General features: G+C 43.0%; 1 protein-coding gene across 1 annotated transcript in view; it reads left to right on the forward strand.

Annotated features, from left to right (window-relative positions):
* The window catches only part of LOC138979016 (phosphatidylinositol 4,5-bisphosphate 3-kinase catalytic subunit delta isoform-like), a 164,418-nt gene that overhangs the window by 118,843 nt on the left and 22,887 nt on the right, over positions 1–22,688 (forward strand). The window contains exons 18-21 of the mRNA XM_070351832.1: positions 3,095–3,213; positions 13,708–13,817; positions 19,120–19,198; positions 21,910–22,074. Coding sequence (XP_070207933.1) covers positions 3,095–3,213; positions 13,708–13,817; positions 19,120–19,198; positions 21,910–22,074 — 473 coding nt within the window. The remainder of the gene's footprint in view (positions 1–3,094; positions 3,214–13,707; positions 13,818–19,119; positions 19,199–21,909; positions 22,075–22,688) is intronic.

Consider the following 22,688-nt stretch of genomic DNA (forward strand, 5'->3'; position numbering starts at 1 on the left):
TCTGCCACATGGCCCTCATCTCACTGACTCCCCCCACTGCTACTGTGGTATAAAGGTATCTCTGCCACATGGCCCTCATCTTACTGACTCCCCACTGCTACAGTAGTATAAAGGTATCTCTGCCACATGGCCCTCATCTCACTGACTCCCCCCACTGCTACAGTGGTATAAAGGTATCTCTGCAACATGGCCCTCATCTCACTGACTCCCCCTATTGCTACAGTGGTATAATGGTATCTCTGCCACATGGCCCACATCTCACTGACTCCCCCTGCTGCTACAGTGGTATAAAGGTATCTCTGCCACATGGCCCTCATCTCACTGACTCCCCCTACTGCTACAGTGGTATAATGACTATCTCTGCCCTTGTCTCACTGACTCCCCCCGCTGCTACAGTGGTATAATGGTATCTGCCACATGGCCTTCATCTCACTGACTCCCCCTACTGCTACTGTGGTATAAAGGTATCTCTGCCACATGGCCCTCATCTCACTGACTCCCCCTACTGCTACAGTGGTATAAAGGTATCTCTGCCACATGGCCCTCATCTCACTGACTCACCCCACTGCTACAGTGGTAGAATGGTATCTCTGCCACATGGCCCTCATCTCACTGACTCCCCCTACTGCTACAGTGGTATAAAGGTATCTCTGCCACATGGCCCTCATCTCACTGACTCCCCCCACTGCTACATGGTATAATGGTATCTCTGCCACATGGCCCTCATCTCACTGACTCCCCCTACTGCTACAGTGGTATAAAGGTATCTCTGCCACATGGCCCTCATCTCACTGACTTCCCCCACTGCTACAGTGGTATAAAGGTATCTCTGCCCTTGTCTCACTGACTCCCCCCGCTGCTACAGTGGTATAATGGTATCTCTGCCACATGGCCCTCATCTCACTGACTCCACCTACTGCTACAGTGGTATAATGGTATCTCTGCCCTTGTCTCACTGACTCCCCCCACTGCTACAGTGGTATAAGGGTATCTCTGCCCTTGTCTCACTGACTCCCCCAGCCGCAACAGTGGTATAATGGTATCTCTGCCACATGGCCCTCATCTCACTGACTCCCCCTACTGCTACAGTGGTATAAAGGTATCTCTGCCACATGGCCCTCATCTCACTGACTCACCCCACTGCTACAGTGGTATAAAGGTATCTCTGTCACATGGCCCTCATCTCACTGACTCCCCCCACTGCTATCTGGCACCTAATTAATCACATCTGCTTGCACAAGGAATTACAAATGTGGAAGTAGAACCCATTTAGTTGTGTACTGTTGTAGTTGGAAAGATGGGATTGGGTGTAACACACAGTGACAGTGATGAGTTTTCTGGATTCCTGTGGTGATGAAACTGTAAGTACACAGGCACGTTTAATACTAAGTTTGCATGAGATATTTGTTTGTTACCTTGAAAATTGATTGTCACATGAAATTGCATCTCTGTGTCACCCTGCTGATGACAATGACACAAATCACATGACAGGGCACAGCGTTGCAGAGGCTGACATTTAGAGCTAAGCGCAAAGGGAATGCTGCTGTGCTGTTAATCTGTTGACACAAGTGTGGCTAACATACCTGTGCCGTCTCGCCTTGTGTATGGCTAAAGAAGAGTAGACATGTAACCACATCACCATGCAAAGAAACATAACTCTCCCTCTCCAGTGATATGCATGTTTCTGCTACTATGACCCTGCAAAGTTTTCTCTCAGACATCAAACTTCAAAGGCCTCCGTCTAAACTCGGTCTTTGACCCGGGGTCAGAAGGCCAGTGTCTGTAAAAAAGGGCAGGCAGCTGGTCTCAGCTGAAAAGTATGAGTCATTGACCTGACCTGTCACGAGGCCAACCAGCTATGTAGTGGCTTTGATCTCACGGCACATGGGGAGCAAAACTATTTCCACACTGTATTCTTCCTTTGACTTGCGGCCAATACGCCTTTTGTTTGCATTTTCTCATTTTAACCTTAAAAGTGGGAGTTGTGCCTTTCAGAACGAAAATATGATTCTCCATTGACAGTCCGCCGTGTAGCTATGTCCTTTGTAAAGGAAAATAACGTTTAGGGAACAAGTCAAATTTTAACGCTTTCAATACGATTTTGCATCAGTTTCAATACTCTGCCCTGGTTCTTTATGTCTACAAAGTTTGGAACCTTATGCTTAATACACTGTTCTTTGTTTTTTATTCAAACTTTTTCCGGTATAGGTAGCAACGATGTTGATACATGTGTGTGATTTTGATGAATCCGAGTCAGTTTATCGGCAAGCCTTGAATATTGGGCACAACATTTTTTACATATGGGTCATTAATTTAATAGTCAACAAGTTACCATAGTCGTTTAGTGGGAGGAACATAATCACATTGTGTGCAGCATCAAGCAAAATGCCCATGTCATTCCCCATCATTGACTAATCCTGACATGGACATAACAAACCAAAACTCTTACTTTACTATGTAATACAACAGATTTTTTTGTTACATTTACAAAGTCATCAGCCAAATGTAACCGAGTGCACGAGGCAAAGGCCAGTCAAACAGGATAGAGAATTTTAGAGCTAAACTAGCAGCCCTATACAAACTGGCATGGGTACACTTAGGTTCCCAAGAGCATACAAGGAGATAGCAGCAGCCAGACCCTATCACAAACAGAACTCTACAATTCACAGGTGTCTAGCCAGCAACATAGAAGATATGTCAAGCTACTATAAACAGCTCGCGCTCATGGCCAAAAGACAACCCTGCAGAGCCTGCTGTGAAGGGTGATGCGGTAGTCTCCCTGTCACACAGAGGTATCACTGTACTTAAATCTAACCCTAAAGATGATGTAATTAGTGCATACAAAAAGGAATCTGGAGTTCGAGAGACATAGCAAGGACTAACTTAAGTCTAATATGTTGTTGGTGAAATTGTTTTAGTTTCAGGGGAGATTATTTAAGTGCATTAATTCTCTTCTTGTGGGTGTTTCTTGAAAGGTGAGTCTTACAAGCTTTTCTTCTTTCTAAATATCTCTCATTGTCGTTACTAATGGCTGATTAACCCTACCTTACAGACAAGTCTCATACCTTTTTCCTTTTTTTTTCTCAAATTGTAGAAGTGTCAAAAGCTCGCCAACTCGGACATGCAGTCGGTTCTTGGGCAAAAGACTTATTGTGCCAAACTGTCTGATCTGACCAGTCCTCTTTCACCCCTCTTCAAACTGAAAGAGCTCAGGTATTTGGTTTTTACTTAAAACTAGTGAACAAGTTCCTAGAGACCATTAAATAACATATTCTTACGTCAACTCACATACATAGCAATTAACTTCAGTTTGGTGCTAAGACATTGAAGTACTGACCCTGGTAACAGGGGGAGGTAACTCCCAAACAAAAACAAACCCTTGTTGTCAAGGTAATGGTAGTTACCTCCCCTCACCGGAAGCCCGCACATGGGCGGGATAGACTACCGGTAACATCATTAAATCACATATTCTTACTCCAACTCACATATATAGCATTAACCTCCGTTTGATGCTTAGACATTGAAGTACTGACCCTGGTAACAGGGGGAGGTAACTCCCAAAACAAAACAAAACCTTGAAGTCAAGGCCATGGTAGTTACCTCCCCTCACATGCGCGGTACATATCGCCGGTATAGTCATTCTCTACTTCAACATGCTTGTGTTCAGACGTGTTTGTACTTCTTCTAGGCTTTTCAGCCTTTGGCCTCCTGTGAGGAAGGCCATTGACCCGAGGTACATATCTTGCTAAGCTGTTGGTGAGATCTTTCTTGTTTACATCGTTTGTTATTGTAACTGTTCACTGGTGAAAATGTCTCTCTCCGTTTTCACGGAGTTCGTTTTGTTTTCACAATGGCGGACGAGAGCAGTTGCTCACTTGGACAAGTTTTGTCCTTTCTCCGCCGAGCAGTTCGTACTGTTGTTTAGGCTTAAGTCTAGTGACTTATCTGTAACAGTTTCTTCTTGTTTATAGCTTGTGCCGCCATTTGCATTTTGGTAAATTGTGTTGTAAACTTGGTGTTTCCGTCTTCACGGAGTTGTAGTTTTCAACATGGCGGACATGAGCTGTAGCGCTGCCAGGCAGGTGACATTCGTTTTCCTGCTGAGCAGTTCGTCTTTCTTTTTATGCTTAAGCCGAAGTGAATTTCTTAAGAGATCTTCTTTTAGCTAGGCTAAGGAATCACACTCTAATTAAGGATTCTCTTGCTTTTTAACTGGTCGGGAAGTTTTTCGACTAGGTTAGCATAGAATCGTTACGGGTCGTTCGACCCTTTATTGTGTTATTGTCTACTTTGTCTCCTGTTCAGAAGGTCAAGAAGTCTTGGCGTCTCTTTCCTTGGTTTCGAGCGTCAAGAACAGATGCAGGAGATGTTGACCTTTGAAGAGGGGTGGCTTGTTCCGCCTTTGCGGCGTTTCCACCCGGAGTCGGCGACTCTGCCTCGATGTCGATGATTCGGCCGTCAGCTACCGTGTCCTCTGCTGATGTGACTTTCCCTCAACCGTCGGGTTCTGCCGACGAGGTACGTGTTTGGGAAGTTCGCTGCTTACCGCACCCTCAGTGTAGTTCGCCTCGACGGTTACCCTACCTGTCTCGTTGGGCCTGGCAGTACGACCGGCTCTTCGTGTATAGGATCGTCTGCCTTGGCATCCGCTCACGCGGGTGCATCGGCAAGGGGGTTTCCGGCCACGTCTGGTTCGCCTTCGTGCGTTCCGGTTAATAGTGGCACTTTCCGTTCGCTGCCATCAACTTCCGGCGACAACCCTGTGGGGTTTCCGGTTGTTGGTGGCAACGGCAATCCGTTCCTTACTTCCGCTTCCGCTCGTTCGGTTTCGGATGGTGGGGGACTGAACGTGTCGGCTTCCGGGCATAGCACTTTAGTGTTTCCGGTTGTTCACACATCAGGATTGCCGGCTACCTCCGGTTCCGCTTCGCCGGTTCCGGGGTACGGTAGCAACCTTTCCTTACCGGTTCCTCACAGTGCGGCTGCACGAGGTTCCGGTACTGGGGGATCATCATTTCCGGCGTGGTTTAATGATGGTTCCAGGAATGATCAGTCTACGTCGGACAACTTTGTCGTTGACGGTACGGACTTCGACGAAGATCGGGACGACTCTTCAGAGGTCGAGTCTACCTTTCGAGTCGAGGAGAGACTTCTTCGGCCATTGGTTTTGGCCGCTGAAGTTACTTCTAGATATTTGCAGAAGGGGTGACAGCCACTTCTCATCTTGCGGCTCCACCACCTTCTGCATTTGGCACAATGAGGTGCCGGCTACTTCCGGTTCCGCTTCGTCGGTTTCGGGTTGCGGTAGTGTTCATTCTTTACCGGTTCCGCACAGTGTGGCTGCACGGGGTTCCGGTACTGGGGGACAATCGTTTCCGGCTTCGGCCAATGATGGTTCTGGGAATGATGACTCTTTGCCAGTAGACTTCCGGTGTCAACCCTTTGGGTTTCAGGTCGTTGGTGGCAGCGGTACCCTGTCTCTCACTTCCGATTTCGCTTCAGCGAGTGAAGGATCGTACGCATTAGCATCAGCTCGCACTACCACGGTGTTGCGGGAGCTTCTGCACTGGGGTTTTCCGGCTACTTCTGGTTCGTCTTCCGACAATCCAGGTGATCGTAGCACTTTTTCTTTCCTGTCCGCAACTTCCGACGTCAACCCTTCGGGGTTCTAGGTCGTTGGGGGCAGTGATGCCCTGTATCTTACTTCCGGTTACGCTTCGGCTTTCTCGGATGGGAGGGTCTGTACGTGATGGCATCTATGAATACGGCTTGCGTCGGTCTCCGCGTCTGACTTTCGGTCTTTCAGCGATGAACAGACGTGTTCTGGTTTTTCGGCCAAACTCATGGTGACTCTTGATTTGGCGGCGAAATTAACTTCCAGATTTTTCCTGAGGACACTTTGTCTTTGGAGCCTTTTGGCAGGTTGGCTTCCTGGTTTCCGGTTATGCCGACCAGTCTTTCTTTGATTTCTGTTTTGGCTTTTGATACGCAGTCATTTGCCTACAAGCAGACTGACCTACGGGGACTACGGTTCAGCCATTTTGTTCATGTCACACCAGGCTTCGGCCATCGTCATTTCCGCACTTTCGGTTGCTGACGTACAACCAGAATTGCAGACCTGTTTACACTACACATTGAGCGTAGTAAACTACGATTTTGGTCCCCAAACTACGCAACTACGCATGCTTGTCTTATACTACGCAAACGTTTCGTTTCGACTACACATTTTGACATTTTGAATACGCAAAAACGCGAGCGAGTTCCGATCCATAATTTGTACTAACCGGTTGTGTACTGCGTGCAAAACATGCCCGGCGCCCGCGAGAGTAGCGTAGTCAGTTGGTCTTGCTGCTGTTATTACAACTATCGCGGGCATTTCAGCACATACTTTTCTGAACGCGGTCACTTCGTAGCTCATTCTTTCTGGAGGGAAAAAAATGGCTACAGCGACGAACACGGATTCAGGAGACTTTGGCGATCAACCGCCACGGAGCAAAAAAAAGAAGCTTGGTCAAACTCCCAGCAAGGCTTTTCTGCCAAAGTACTATGAGGAGCATCCATGCCTAGTTTCGTGGAGAAAAGGGAAGCATTTTGCCCACTGCACTGTGTGCAACACGGCTTTTTCAGAGAAGCACAGTGGGCTTTACGACCGTGTAACCGCCACAAGAAAAGCACTTCTCATGAGGAATTCGAGAAATCCCGACCAAAGCAGAGGAAAAATTGGACTGTTTTGTGAAGAAACCCGTGCCAGGGAAAGAAGACCAAGAGAGAGATCGGTAACCAGAGCAGAGGCAATGACCTGCCATATTATTATTATTGCCGACGCAAACCTGTTCTGTTTATATGCAAATTTGCCTTCATGTTGATACACATACTCCCAGTCCCTACTTTTTGTGACTTGATGTTCTCAGATTGTCACAGGTCTTGAATAGGGGGTCCCACTGTATATGAACTGCATACCCGGTACCCCTCAACATAGCTTTTTTTTAACAAATGCATGGGTGAAACTTTTCCGCCTTAGGGCGGAAATCCGCCAAATGAAATTGGTCAAATAAAGAATTCCTTATTTTGAAAATCTGTAAAAAAAAAGTAAAAAAAATTTTTTTTATTTGTTTTCGCCGGCGATCCGATCTGTATTTTCTCTAACACAGTGACCGGACATCGCTGAATCTTTGTTTCCCTGAGCCCGCGAATTATCGGACTACAGCTTGACATTTGTTATCATTGTTTACTGTGCAAATTTGTGTGTTTGAGATACCAGGAAAGGCCTACTTTTACCCTTAAAAAGCCTGATTTTTCGTTTTCTTCCGGGGGGCTTTGCCCCCCTGGGCCCCCTAAGAGGGCGTTGCCCCTGCACCCCACCAGGGCGTGGGCGGCCCCTGGACCCCGGCCTCATTTTCCTTATTTTTAATTCTGATCAGTTTCACCCATGCAAATGTTCCAAACTAGTTAATAATTTTTTTCTTAACAAATAAACTTAATGCTTGGCTTGTATTTTTGTGGGGGCTTTGTTTGTATTTGTATGAGGAGTATTGTTCACATTGTAATAGTTTTGTTTGGAGTGTTGAGTGTTTGTTTTAGTACGGTATAAGTAACTGTTCTGTTTTGCGGTTTGGGTTGATCAAATTGAAATACTTCACATTCACCTGCCAAACTACACATTTGCCTTATTTTCACACCCAAAACTACACATGGTACATTTCAGGGGTAGGCAGGTCTGGAATTGCGGCTTCCTCGTACTATCTCCATCTGCTTATGCATGGACTGGAGAGGATAACTTGTGGTCAGTTGGACTTTTCGATTTCCGTTTCGCCGATCACACCGACCATCTCTTTTATCAGGAAACAATTTTGTCGTTTCCTGCTGCTACTCAGGATTACTACGAATCTGATCAGCATTAGGTTAGAAAGCAGATGACAGACTCTCAATTCAAGTAGCGAGAAGGTCATTCACGACAGCTGTCGGCTTTTTGGGTTCACACATTTTTGTCCTCTCAAGGAGTTCGTTCGGACTTTCTTTTAACTTCTTCTGTCTTGGCAAGAAGTATTTTAAGTCAGTTTGAGGGCAACAGGGCTGCCGGTTACGGCACTCTTGTCTAACTTACTCGGCGGGTAACAACGGTCCAGTTCACAGCCATGGTCATTCATTGGCTTTTTCTGTCACAACCCATGAGGATTATGAGTCCTCAATGCAGAAAGCAGTTCTGCGTCATACGCTCAGTTCCCCCCGCGGGTTAGGGGGAAGAATTTACTAACGGATTCTGTTTCTCTTTTTACCCTTGTTAAGTGTTTCTTGTTATAGAATATAGTCAATTTTTGTAAAGATTTTAGCCAAGCAGTATGTAAGAAATGTTAAGTCCTTTGTACTGGAAACTTGCATTCTCCCAGTAAGGTAATACATTGTACTACGTTGCAAGCCCCTGGAGCAAATTTTTGATTAGTGCTTTTGTGAACAAGAAACAATTGACAAGTGGCTCTATCCCATCTCCCCCCTTTCCCCGTCGCGATATAACCTTCGTGGTTGAAAACGACGTTAAACACCAAATAAAGAAAGAAAGAAATAAAGTCATACGCTCGGTCTTGCTTGGGTAGACACTCAAAGCAGGTCATGCACCAGCAGTAGCCTACTTTTGGCTAACCGATTGGTTCAAGCTGGGTTCACAGCCTCGGTTCATCAAATCAGTCAGTCAAACAGTTTATTTACCAAATGCAAAGCACAGGATTTTGTTATGGTGTATGCATCCAAACTTCACACTCCTTCCACACGCATATTATATCATAATAAATATGTACAGATAAAATGTTCAATTTCACTGGGCCTATTTACATGTGTACACCAACCAGACAGTTCAAAACGGACTGGTTGTTCTTTTAGCACCAATTTGACAAGAGTAATCACAGGTTACATGGATAAAGATAAATGAATTCCCTAAAATCATATCTAAAAATATAGTCATCAATATAATAAATCCGAGTACATGCTAACACAGTTATTCAAAGGACACAACCCTTACATCTATTAAGATATTTCATTTAAGGATACTCGATCCCTTTCAAAACTTTAACTGACACATATCACAAATCTAACAGATCTAAGAACGATCCACCATTGAGGCCGCAAGGACTGCCTCAGGAAAGAAACTGTTTCTGAAACGAGAAGTCCTGCTCTTCAGAGCGCGGAAGCGCTTGCCTGACGGGAGGAGCTCGAACAGATGGCTGGCTGGGTGAGATGAGTCTGCCACTATACCCCTAACTCTCTTTGCTAAACGTGAGCTGTACAGTGAGGCGACTGACGGAAGTTCGCAACCCACAATACGAGACGCTTGTCTGACAATGCGCTCCAGCTCTTCCTTGTTCCTAGCACTGGTACCGCTAAACCTCACGGTGACTGAAAAACACAGAATGCTTTCTACAGTGGCCCTATAGAACTGCTTTTGGATGGCTTGGTTCAGTCTAAATTTCTTCAGCTGTCTAAGGAAGTGAAGCCTCTGCTGACACTTCTTGATGATGGGCTCTGTGTTTTTGTCCCATGTGAGGTCGCTCGAGATGATTGTGCCTAAAAATCTAAAGGAGTCGACCTGCTCAACACTTTCACCGTTGATCTCTAAAGGGGTGAGTGCGAGTTTGTTCTTTCTAAAATCTACAATCATTTCTTTGGTTTTAGAGACATTGAGCTCTAAGTTGTTGTCAGAGCACCAGCCAACCAACTGTTCCACCTCCTCTCTATACACACTTTCATCATCGTTGGAAATCAGCCCCTCAACTGTCGTGTCATCTGAAAACTTCAGAACCAGCACAGATGGATCTGATGATACACAGTCGTTCGTGAAAAGTGTGAATAAAAGTGGAGAAAGCACACACCCCTGGGGCGTCCCTGTGTTCAGCGTGGCTGAGCAAGAGTATGAACCGTTCACCTTGACTACCTATGGACGGTCTAAGAGAAAGTCTAAAACCCAATGACAGATGGACGGATGTACGTTCAGGGCTGACAGCTTGTCAAACGGCATGTGGGGGATAATTGTATTAAAAGCACTACTAAAATCGAGAAATAAGATTCTAGCGTATGAACGTGACTTCTCCAGATGACGCAGGATGTGGAACAGACCTAGCGCTACAGCGTCCTCAACCGATCTGTTTGCCCGATAAGCGAACTGGAGAGGGTCACGTGAGGCACCAGTGCATGCCTTTAGGTAGAACAGAACGATCCGCTCAAAAACCTTCATGGCCACTGATGTGAGTGCGACTGGGCGGTAGTCATTAAGCTGGGCGACACGGGGTTTCTTGGGGACAGGGACTATCACAGACGACTTAAAACAACGGGGGACAGAATGCTTCTCTAAGGACTCATTAAAAATGTCTGTGAACACGGGTGCTAACTGATCAGAGCAACACTTAAGAGCAGCAGTCGAAACACCATCCGGACCCGAGGCTTTCCTAACGTTTTGCTGTTTAAACAGCTTCTTCACCTCCGCCTCCTGGACCGTGAAAGGTGGGATCAGAAGTGAGGGGTCATCCGGCAAGGAGGGACGATAACCTGTGTTTGGATTCTTCTCGTCAAACCTACAGTAGAAACTGTTCAGTTTATCCGGGAGGGTCGGGTCGTGATCGTCTGACGACTGCTGACTTTTTCTTGTACTGAGTGACCTGCTGCAAGCCCTGCCATACATCACGGGGTTTGTTTGACGCGAACTGATCTTGAATCTTGTCCCTATACACAGCTTTTGCTTTACGGATCTCTTTCTTCACATCAGATTTAGCTAGCTTGTACAGATCCTCATCACCACTCTCAAAAGCCCTGTTCTTAGCATCTAGCTTTGCCTTAACTGATTTACTAAACCATGGCTTGTCATTTCCATACACACGGACAGTTTTTGATGGTATACACATGTCCTCACAAAAACTTACATAGGAGGTCACAACATCCGCATACTCGTCCAGAGAGGAGCTAGCCTCCATAGGAGGGTGAGTGTCCCTTATAGTTTAAGGAACTTCAGGAACACTTATGCTCTATCATGAGCTTTTTTCCCACCGATGAGGACTTTGATATCTGTTACTCAGGTATCACTCGTTTATCGGGAGGAGATCGGTCACGCCTTTCTAGAGCTGACATCTATCTCCTAGGCCTTGCCGGCTTCACGCCTTCCCGAGGTTTCACATACTTTGGCATTATGTTTTAACGGTCACCTACAGAGTTCGTCCTAATCAGTTCTGAGTGGATGTTCGGCACTACAGCAAACGCCCACTATGACGCTTGCTTCCATCCTTGATCGATTAATTTCATAGCTACTTGCTAGTGAAAATTAAGTTGAGACTTTTGCCGCTTTTGCTTAAGCCGCGTTGGTTTGTTGATGAGCAATCTCGGTTCATCTTTTGATGAGAGGTTGCATACTCGCCGAAACTGCAAATTATTTCCTTTGTTATCGGCTTTAAGACGTTTCTTTCGATTCTTCTTTGCAAGGAGTCTAGAAATGCCAGATGTTTTTTTTGACATTTTGTCATGCCTCTATCCATTGAACAAGGGACAAGGTTCTTGCCTCTGGTTCTTTACAAACAATTAGCGTCTACCTCATGGGACTATGGTGCTGTGGTTTACTCAAGCCATAATCTTTTAGTGCTTCACTCCTCGGAGGGTGTTACACTTTTGGTCATTTGGAACTCTTTTGTTCTATTCAAGTGGGAGACGCACAGGTTCGTTTTTGAGTCACTTGAGAAAAAGTGACTCTATGTAATCGGTCAGTGTTAGTCTGTCCGGCCGGCCGGACGGCCGGCCGGCCGTCCGTAGACACCACCTTAACGTTGGACTTTTCTCGGAAACTATCAAAGCGATCGGGCTCATATTTTGTTTAGTCGTGACCTCCAATGACCTCTACACTTTAACGATGGTTTCGTTGACCTTTGACCTTTTTCAAGGTCACAGGTCAGCGTCAAAGGAAAAATTAGACATTTTATATCTTTGACAAAGTTCATCGGATGTGATTGAAACTTTGTAGGATTATTCTTTACATCAAAGTATTTACATCTGTAGCCTTTTACGAACGTTATCAGAAAAACAAGGGAGATAACTAGCCTTTTCTGTTCGGCAACACACAACTTAACGTTGGGCTTTTCTCGGAAACTATAAAAGTGACCGGGCTCAAATTTTATGTGAACGTGACTCATTGTGTTGTGAATAGCAATTTCTTCCTGTCCATCTGATGCCTCATATAATATTCAGAACTGCGAAAGTGACTCGATCGAGCGTTTGCTCTTCTTGTTTCATTACTCGTTCGCCTTGGAAGATATTTCTTGTTGTCTTCTGAACTTGCATAGCTCTCTCTTTGAGTTAGGACTGTCTTCCTGGTCTAGCTGATTGCAAGAGATTGTTCACTATTTTCGTCAGCCACGATCAAGACAGGTCAGTGAGGTTGGCGCTCTTTCCGGTTATCCGGAAGACGTAACTCACGAATCTTAAGGTTTTTCACTCAGGTCTCAACAGACTTTATGTGAAAAGGGTTATTTATCTAAGTTGACCTTATCTGGTGGCTTTTTACCATCATTAGCTGCAGCCGATTTCCTTGCAAACTTTATTATACAGTTCCTTAGGTATTGAATAGTACAGACCTTGATCTACATTTACATACCAAACATGACAGATTTTTGTCAGTCAGAACAGGTTGGAAATAAAGAGATAACTGAGAGTGTTGGTTGGTTCTTTTGTTGTTTTGTTGAAATTGTTCAAGTTCCACTCCCTGTAAAGTGGAAAATTCAGTTTTGACAAACAAACACACACATATGTGCAGTCACACAACATGCCTCACGATAAAGTTCAGCTTACCAGAATGGACTGAGATGGTGAGGGGGCCATGCAGGGTGGTGGTTAATTAGGTCATTGACAGACGTGTCTGCTTTACAGCACTGGTACTCCACGTGTCTGCTTTACAGCACTGGTACTCCACAGGCAAGAACAGTTTGGTATGTCATGTTGGTATGTCATGTTGGTATGTCATGTTGGTATGTCATGTTGGTATGTAAATGTAGATCAAGGTCTGTACTATTCAATACTAGGAACTGTATAATGAAGTTCGCAAGGAAATCAGCTGCAGAGGTAAAAGAACAAGGTGTGTTGTTTTTGCCGTTGGCCAACGCTCACACAGCGAGCGGTACACGCAGCTAGCAGGGAAAGACTGTCTGTGCACAGAATGAGCGTCTCTCGCCATCCCTGCTGCTCCCAGAAACTAAGCGTGGAGTTTCTCTGCTGGCTGTAAGGTCGTGGAGGGCTATATTCACTACAAGGAATAATCTGTATGGACAGGGCTGGAATAAGAAAATTAGGTCCTATAAAAGAGACTATTTCATTTAAAATGTGAAACTTTGTAAAGAGAAAATCTGGAGTTACAATATCTTAAAACGAAGGACTTCCTAACTTGGAACAGAACATATTCTGATATCAAAAGGACAAATGATTACATAGGAATTAAGGGAAGGAAATCTCAAAATGCACTTTTAACATTTTAAGAGTCTTGATTGATATTTAAGAAAGCATACAATAACAAAACAAATATTTCCAACAAAAGACATTTGTTGACTTCTTAATTAAGGAAAGTATTTAGAAAATTGGAAGGTTGAAGAGTAAAATATAAATCAGAATGTTGTGAACTAGAGCAGAGAAATATTTGTTACAACTTGTTGCAAAACACTGATACAGCAAGTGGTAATTACACTGTTACAGGGTGGACAAATGTAAAGTGATGAAGTCTAAGAAGCGACCACTTTGGCTTGTGTGGTCAAACATGGATTCTGCAGCAGATGACATTTCACTCCTTTACAAGAATGGAGACGGTAAGCCTTCTTCACATCTTCCACTGTATTTCTGGCACTCAAAATCATAGTTGACGTCATCTTCCACTCATTATCATTGTATCATTGACTGTATTTCTGGTACTCAAAATCATAGTTCGTCATCTGATGATGGAAATTACATATGGCCAGGGATCTGTCAAGGTTTCGAAATGCAAAATTCCTGTTCTGGCTTACAATTGTACTGTTAAACCTTTGTATTTTGTTCTGTATCTAAATAAGTACAAAATAAACAATACAGTCATGAAGTGTTCTTCATGCAGATTCCATCCATACCAAATTTATATTTGTCAATCGTCTGGATGCCGATAAAATTGACTGTTTTAAGAAAAAAATGCACCTTTTGTGCACAAGGAGTTACAACATACGCATAGTTGTATTGCGCCTTGAATAGCCAAACTACTGATAAGGGTTTTATCTCAATTTTATGTTTGATAGTTCCAGAAATGGATGGAGAAACATATGTTACATTTTTGAAAGTTTGATCACAACATAGCTTTTGTATTTTGAGCATCCTTTTCTAGCTGCTATGTATGTTACATTTGGGGTAAATAATCACGAAAAAAGGGAAACTATCTTAAAAAAGTGATTCTTGTCAATCTCATGTAAAAAGCATTGCAGGGGAAGGATTTTAGGTAGGGTGATTACTAATCAAAAACTTCCAGTGAGAAAAAGTTGTGTTTGGTGTTCTTTAATTGTACTTCAAAGTCTAAAATATGTGTTTTGTATAAATGACATTTTACCTGCTTGCCCAAACATGTTTGAATAATGTCACAATAAACAAAAATGTGTGTTTTCTGATACCTCAGACAACTGGTATAGGGAACCAACATTCACAGGATTCATAGTGCTCACACCTGTTGGCTTGTAGAAGGACTTAAGTGAGGCTTACTGACAAAGGTGCAAATGTATTATACATACTGCGAATACTTAAATATGACAATGAATTTGTTTAAGAGATTGATTACAACTTATTTGTCCTTCGGACCTTCATTGCAAAATAAAAATAAGCACACTGAATGACAAAATTTACCTCCGAAAGACCAGAGTTGGAAAATGTTGGTGAAAATGTAACATACACAGGTCATGGAATTTGATTTTTAATTTTCCAGGCCTGGAAAGTCATGGAATTTCAATTCAAGCCATGGAAAGTCATGGAATTTAACAAAAATAAGAAAGAAAGAAAAATTAACCTTTAGCGATTTTCGTCGCCCAGCCATTCCCCTCAAGTCACAGTGACGGTTACGAAACGGAATTTACGAAAGTGCAGATGGATACAAACAGTGGCTGGTCCAGTTTAGTGAAATGACAGGACCAGCAAACATTACCGATAATCTGACTGCGTAGCAAATGCTTGACTTGCTTGTCGAAGAGACACTGCGTAGAAACTGACTCAAATTCAGTGCAAAGCAAGCCAGTGTCAAAACTGGCAGTGAAAAGACGTAAAAAGTTTGCGTGTTCGGAAATGGCGACCTGTGGATCTAGTCATGGAAAATGTTATTGAGGCTCATGGAAAGTCATGGAAAAGTCATGGAAATTTGTTTCTAAAAACCAGTGGGGACCCTGCATACAGCAACTTGTTTTTTTTTACCTGAGACCATATGCAGCAAATAGTAATACAGTAAAACCTGCGAGCAAAGACGCTCTTGAGGAGCCTTGCCACTGTCCTTTGTAGCAAGGTGTCCTTTCTTATGAATATGAATGTGCCAACATTTTTTGGGGAAAAAAACCAACAGTCACTGATTCTTTTTTGCCACAGTGATTATTAAAACTCAAAGTTTTGAAGCCCGCAAGTTTGTGTTTTTTTTTCAAAGAAAAGGAGAGAGAGAGAGAGAGAGAGCGAGAGAGAGAGAGAGAGAACGAGCGAGAGAGAGAGAGAGAGGTGCAATCGGTTTCTTATCTGAAGCAATGGGCCATTCACTGGAAGATTCTTTGATCGAGCTGTTGAAAACCACTCGAAGAGTTCTTCGTTCAACTCATCATAGGTTGTTTTTCTTCTCTTAACACATTTTGCCGTCGATCTGGCACCGGAGTCCCACTGACTGAGAATTTGTGTTCGATCAGCTTTTATGTTGAAAATTTGAGTTTTTCCGCAATTCAGCTCATCAGCAACTTTTCGAACGGTCTTTATGACATCGACTCTCTCTTCTAAAGTAAAATTTTTTCGTTTTGGCATGATGAGACGAAGACGAAGGATGAGACGAAGATGCATCACAGTACAGAAAGTAGAAACCCGAAATGTTTGTGAGTTCACGGCATCGACCAATGAGCGTGCACCATACAAAAATCAACTTCTTTCAAGTGCTGTCATTGGCTTACAAAATAAGCTTCTCGCGCGTTCACATCGCCGGCGAGATTGTATTTGCAGAACCAAGATGGCGGACCAGCGTCTGCTAAAAGCTGACTTTGCTGTCTGCTTCAAGGGTTTGTCCGTTGTTGACAAGTAACGAACCCAATCGGGACCAAAAAAGGGTGTCCGCGTCCGCGCCTTTGAGGTGTTTGCTCTTTTAAGGTGTTTTTGAGAGTAAAATACATCCGTCCTCACTTGAATTGTCCGTTATGCAAAGGTGTCCGCCGAAATAAGGGTCCGCTAGATGCAGGTTTTACTGTACAGTAGACTTCCACTATATCGCGGTCTTAATGGGGTCCAAACATTTGAGATCGCAATATATCTGATTCGCGAAACTTCGGGTGAGGTGGTGGGAGGGGGGGTAGGGGGGGGGGGTCCGCAGACTAAAAAATAAAAAAAAATAAAAAAAAATAATTTTTTTTTTTAGACGGTCTTATGTCTTGGTTTTTACATGTGAACAAGAATTTGAGTTGGATGAATACTGTCCGAGTTTTTCTTTGTGTTGTAGGAGAAAGACAAGACACATGGAAGTTAGAGGTGTTTTTTGTGTGTAGGTAGTGTTATGTCCAAAGCCAATCATAGAAAATATCTTGGCTGCAGGAGAGAGAATAGAGAAACAAGTTTGGGGTGCTAAAGGTAAAAGGAGGTTTAGTGAAGTCTAAAACTGTAACACTTTCAAGACACCTTGATAGATTCTTGGCCATATAGGATTTTTGTTTGAAGGTTGAAAAACCTCAGCTAGCAGAGGAACAATACTACTTATCTACAAACACTGATGGTGTGAAAGTACAAGTTACCTTTTTTGACTCGCATGTTTTTACATTTAGTCAAGTTTTGACTAAATGTTTTAACATAGAGGGGGGAATCGAGACGAGGGTCGTGGTGTATGTGTGTCTGTCTGTCTGTCTGTCTGTCTGTCTGTGTGTGTGTGTGTAGAGCGATTCAAACTAAACTACTGGAACGATCTTTATGAAATTTGACATGAGAGTTCCTGGGTATGATATCCTCAGACGTTTTTTTCATTTTTTTGATAAATGTCTTTGATGACGTCATATCCGACTTTTCGTGAAAGTTGAGGCGGCAGTATCACGCTCTCATTTTTCAACCAAATTGGTTGAAATTTTGGTCAAGTAATCTCCGACGAAGCCCGGACTTCGGTATTGCATTTCAGCTTGGTGGCTTAAAAATTAATTAATGACTTTGGTCATTAAAAATCTGAAAATTGTTAAAACAAATTTTTTTGGATAAAACGATCCAAATTTACGTTCATCTTATTCATCATTTTCTGATTCCAAAAACATATAAATATGTTATATTTGGATTAAAAACAAGCTCTGAAAATTAAAAATATAAAAATTATGATCAAAATTAAATTTTCCAAATCAATTTAAAAACACTTTCATCTTATTCCTTGTCGGTTCCTGATTCCAAAAACATATAGATATGATATGTTTGGATTGAAAACACGCTCAGAAAGTTAAAACGAAGAGAGGTACAGAAAAGCGTGCTATCCTTCTCAGCGCAACTACTACCCCGCTCTTCTTGTCAATTTCACTGCCTTTGCCATGAGCGGTGGACTGACGATCCTACGAGTATACGGTCTTGCTGCGTTGCATTGCGTTCAGTTTCATTCTGTGAGTTCGACAGCTACTTGACTAAATGTTGTATTTTCGCCTTACGCGACTTGTTTATTCCTGTGTTATCTTGTGTTAGGCATTATTGCATTCATATTGCTTTGAATACCCACCTTTGACCCTATTTTGAAGGGTTGGGTATCAAAGTGGAAAGGCATGTAACACGCCACGCCATTTCAGAGAAAAAGCTCACGCTCAAATGAACAGGAACAAATTTGCCTCGCATGCATTTTTAGATACATTCTCTGCAGACACTTCGAAAAGTTTGTGTGATTGGTCTTAAAACCAGTACTTAAAAAGAAAAAAATCACCAAGTTTGAATGGAAGTGAAACAGAGCTAAAATGATGCTAAATGGGGAGAATACTTAAGTCCAGATACCTTTCCAATACCTGTACACACGCGCGCACACACACACACACACAGTGATCATACACAAGTCTGAGAACACACACACACACATTAAACACACAGGCACACACACACACACATAACAAATGCACAAGACAATGGTTTCCCCGACACTGTTCAGTGGGATAAGTATAATGTCTTCTCTTTTGGGTTACTATTCTGAGAATAGACACGATTTTCAGAGCTCTCTCATGTTCGGTGAAATACTGCTAATCGAACTCTTGCACGCAAAGCTGTTTACTGTTCCAAATGATCGATCAGTGACATGAATGGAAGTTTTAACAAATGCATATACGTAAGGGAGTAAATTTAGTGCAACTTCAGAGACATATATTTGAAAGGATCACCAACAGGCAACAAACATGTCCAAGATAATCGGACTAAGTACTACCACTACTGAATGATCTCTGTCAAGGCGAATGATTTAGAGTGCACCAGACCTATTTGACTCGCATGATCGATTCCTTTGCAGTCCTGCTGAGAGCAACTTGTCTCATTGAAAGCATTATTTTCTGTCAGATAAAGTTTACTAAAGCTGGAAAATGTAACACTCACCTTGTCAGAATAAAATAATCGCCGAGAGACGCCATTTTGACAAATTGGACAAAGGAAAATCACCCAACCATTACAAGAGTGCTCTTTCCTTGGATTCTTTTACGACAGTTAATTAGCTATCAAAATTGTTGAATTTGCAAAGTTAAGTTATTCCTCGTGGATGGTAGCATTATTTGTAACGTAGATCTAATCTTATGGTGAAGCTTTGAAAGCGATCTGAAGGCCTTTTCCCGGCGGATACTATCCCTTTAAGCAACATCAGTTGTAATTGTGGATTACAAACCTATCAAAAGGAAAGGTAAAGATAATCATTTTAATTTTTGGTGATTGTTTTAGACCTGCGACAGGACATGCTGACACTACAGATGCTACAACTGATGGACAATATTTGGCAAGCAGAAGGACTAGACCTCAGGTAAAAACAGACATGAAGAGCAGCACAGCCAGGCGGATAAACCGGGACGCACACTTGCATGCAGGCAGGATCTTTAATTGAAGACTTTGCCACATTAAATGAGAACCTTACAGTTCGGGCAAAGAGAACCAGACACGAACACATACATGTGTGACACACACAAATACATACACACACAAACATACACCCTTGAAACATGCACACACACACACACACGCACGCACACGCACACACACACACACACACACACACACACACACACACACATACACACACACACACACACACACACACACACACACACACACTCACTATCATACATGTGCACACACAGAAACCGACACACTGTCACAGCCAGAATTAGTTGGGGATGATAGATATTCATATACCCATGACACCTGTGGCAAGTATCTCTCACATAAAAAAGTGTATTTATGACTAAAATGGGTTTCTTTACTCAGCTGAATAATAATAATTGGTGAGTCTTTGTTTGTTTGTTTGTTTGCTTAACGCCCAGCCGACCACGAAGGGCCATATCAGGGCGGTGCTGCTTTGACATATAACGTGCGCCACACACAAAAGACAGAAGTCACAGCACAGGCTTTATGTCTCACCCAGTCACATTATTCTGACACCGGACCAACCAGTCCTAGCACTAACCCCATAATGCCAGACGCCAGGCGGAGCAGCCACTAGATTGCCAATTTTAAAGTCTTGGGTATGACCCGGCGGGGGTTCGAACCCACGACCTCCCGATCACGGGGCGGAAGCCTTGTGAGTCTTAGTACTGAGCAGTGTCCGTCTGTATGGACAGCTGGCTGGTTTGCTGTCTGTCCGTCCATTTGTCCGTCAGTCCTTGGATGATTTTGAAGCTAAAGGTTTGATGATCTCCTGACGTGACCCAAGTTTGGTTGATCCTCTTCAAATTTTGGGGTTACAGCTGGGTCACGTTCCGTTTCTTGGGGTCACAGCGGGATCACGTTCCGTTTATAATAATAATAATACGGAGTGGAGTTGTTGCAACAGAGGGGTGATATGGTGGGTTTTTTTCTTTTATAAAAACTTAACGTTGACAATAGGGAGACAAAGCAGCGGTGGTGGGTCAGTGGTGGTGGGTCGGTGACGTCAGAATCGGGTCACACTAAAAGAATCAAGCGCTGCACAGGTCTAATAAACGATATCAGCACAGTCCTGTACAGTCTTTGTCATCAGGATTTCATGGCTAGTTTTAGCACTTCCGGCGAATTCACATGTGTACGCCCTTTTGACATTTGCGAATCTCGGCCACTGATATCACACAGGCAAATCTTAGCCACCCATTGAAAAGCTACTTAACTCGTGGCTGTACAGCTGTGACGCGTAATTTGAATCAGTACCCATTTTCTGCTGTGGCACAAGGAGCTTTGACAGTCATCAGTTAGACTCACTGACTCACGATCGAGAAAACCGGGTCGAGGTAAAAAGATACTTTTGTCAAGTTTATGCCATGCAGAGACCATCGCTAGGGAAAAGTTACTGATTTCTACAAATGGTTGAGCTCTTTAGATTTTGCAAGTTCAAATAAATGAAAAATCGAAATTTATTTAAACATTTTTGTTATAGCAACTTTACCTGTTAATTTGATTTGCTTAAAAGTCATTAGCCCTGTGCAGTGATTGATTATTTCACTGACAATCATCGCAGCAGACCGACAAACTTTTGCTATGTATCGCTATTATCTCAGATGTTTTTGAAGCTAGAGCTTTTTTAAACTTTGCACACTAATAGGGTTTGATGATCTTCCAACGTGACCCCAGTTTGGTTGACCCTCTTCACAGTTTGGGGTCACAGCGGGGTCATGTTTGATTCTTTAAAACTTAACGTCGACGTTATCTCCGATTGTTTTTGAAGCTAGAGCTTTGGAACTTTGCACTTTTCAAGGATGATCTGCCGGATCTACCCCATTATGAATTATGGATTCATATATAGTGTAATCCTTCCTGGAAAACCTCAAAATAAAAAAAATCTGAGAAAGTCAGGTAAAGACTCTAAAAATGGGGATAAATTTACAGAGATAATATGAACAGAAAATCGGAGGAAACGGTCTTAAAAAGGAAGGGAGTTAAGTTTCAAATTTATTAATCCTTTAACCACTTTTGATGCATGGAAAATAACTTCTGTTGTAAAAACAAGAAAAAATGAGTTTGATCACAGCTACAAATAATATTTGTATATTTAACAACTTCAAATAGCAAATAATAATTATACAACCTTCCCGAGTTAAATTTGGCCAATTGAAGCTTTACATTTTTGCTTCCAGACATTAAATGACAAAGAGAAAACATAGAGTGTACTGATAAATACTTCTGTGAGATGTATTTTGATTTGTTAGCACACCTGGGGTTGCGGATTTTAAAAGGGAGGAAGTCTTATATTGGGTGGGAGGGGGGGAGGAGTGATGTCTTCCACTTGGTGGCGTCTTTAAAGGGAGGTAATCGGGGAGTTGTCTTAAAAGGGAGGTTGGAACACATGATGAAGGCGAGTCGTATAAGCATTTGCTTTTTTTGTTTAATACAATGTATTGCAATCTTGAATAAAGTTTGGTTTTTTAATTGAGAATAAAAAATATGGCGCAGATAATTATGTTTGTTTCAACAAAGTGTACGTGCAGAATTTTTGATTGACACCAGTAATGAAAATGTTCATGTCGGTTGTAATGGCATTTATGTCAGGATGAATCCCTACATGTGCATCGCAACGGGAGACCAGCAAGGCCTGATTGAGGTGGTGACGGACTCGGAGACCATTGCCAACATCCAGATGTGGTACAAGAAGAAGACCTTTGACAAACGGGCGCTGCTGGAGTGGCTCAAGGACAAGCATGGGACAGGACCGGAGTAAGACTCCTTTTTACATTTAGTCAAGTTTTGACTAAATGTTTTAACATAGACAGGGAATCGAGACGAGGGTGTGGTGTATGTCTGTGTCTGTGTGTGTGTGTATGTGTAGAGCGATTCAGAGAAAACTACTAGACCGATCTTCATGAAACTTCACATGAAAGTTCCTGGGTATGATATCTTCACAACTCTTTTTTCCTTTTTTCGATAAATGTCTTTGATGACGTCATATCCGGCTTTTTGTGTGTAGCAATGAGCAGTGAGTGTTGTGTGTAGCAATGAGCAGTGAGTGTTGTGTGTAGCAATGAGCAGTGTGTGTTGTGTGTTGCAATGAGCAGTGTGTGTTGTGTGTTGCAATGAGCAGTGAGTGTTGTGTTGCAATGAGCAGTGAGTGTTGTGTGTTGCAATGAGCAGTATGTGTTGTGTGTTGCAATGAGCAGTGAGTGTTGTGTTGCAATGAGCAGTGAGTGTTGTGTGTTGCAATGAGCAGTATGTGTTGTGTGTACCAATGAGCAGAGTGTGGGTTGTGTGTAGCAATGAGCAGTGAGTGTTGTGTGTAGCAATGAGCAGTGAGTGTTGTGTGTAGCAATGAGCAGTGTGTGTTGTGTGTAGCA

This window comes from Littorina saxatilis, linkage group LG10 (assembly GCF_037325665.1).
Source record: "Littorina saxatilis isolate snail1 linkage group LG10, US_GU_Lsax_2.0, whole genome shotgun sequence".
NCBI lineage: Eukaryota > Metazoa > Mollusca > Gastropoda > Littorinimorpha > Littorinidae > Littorina > Littorina saxatilis.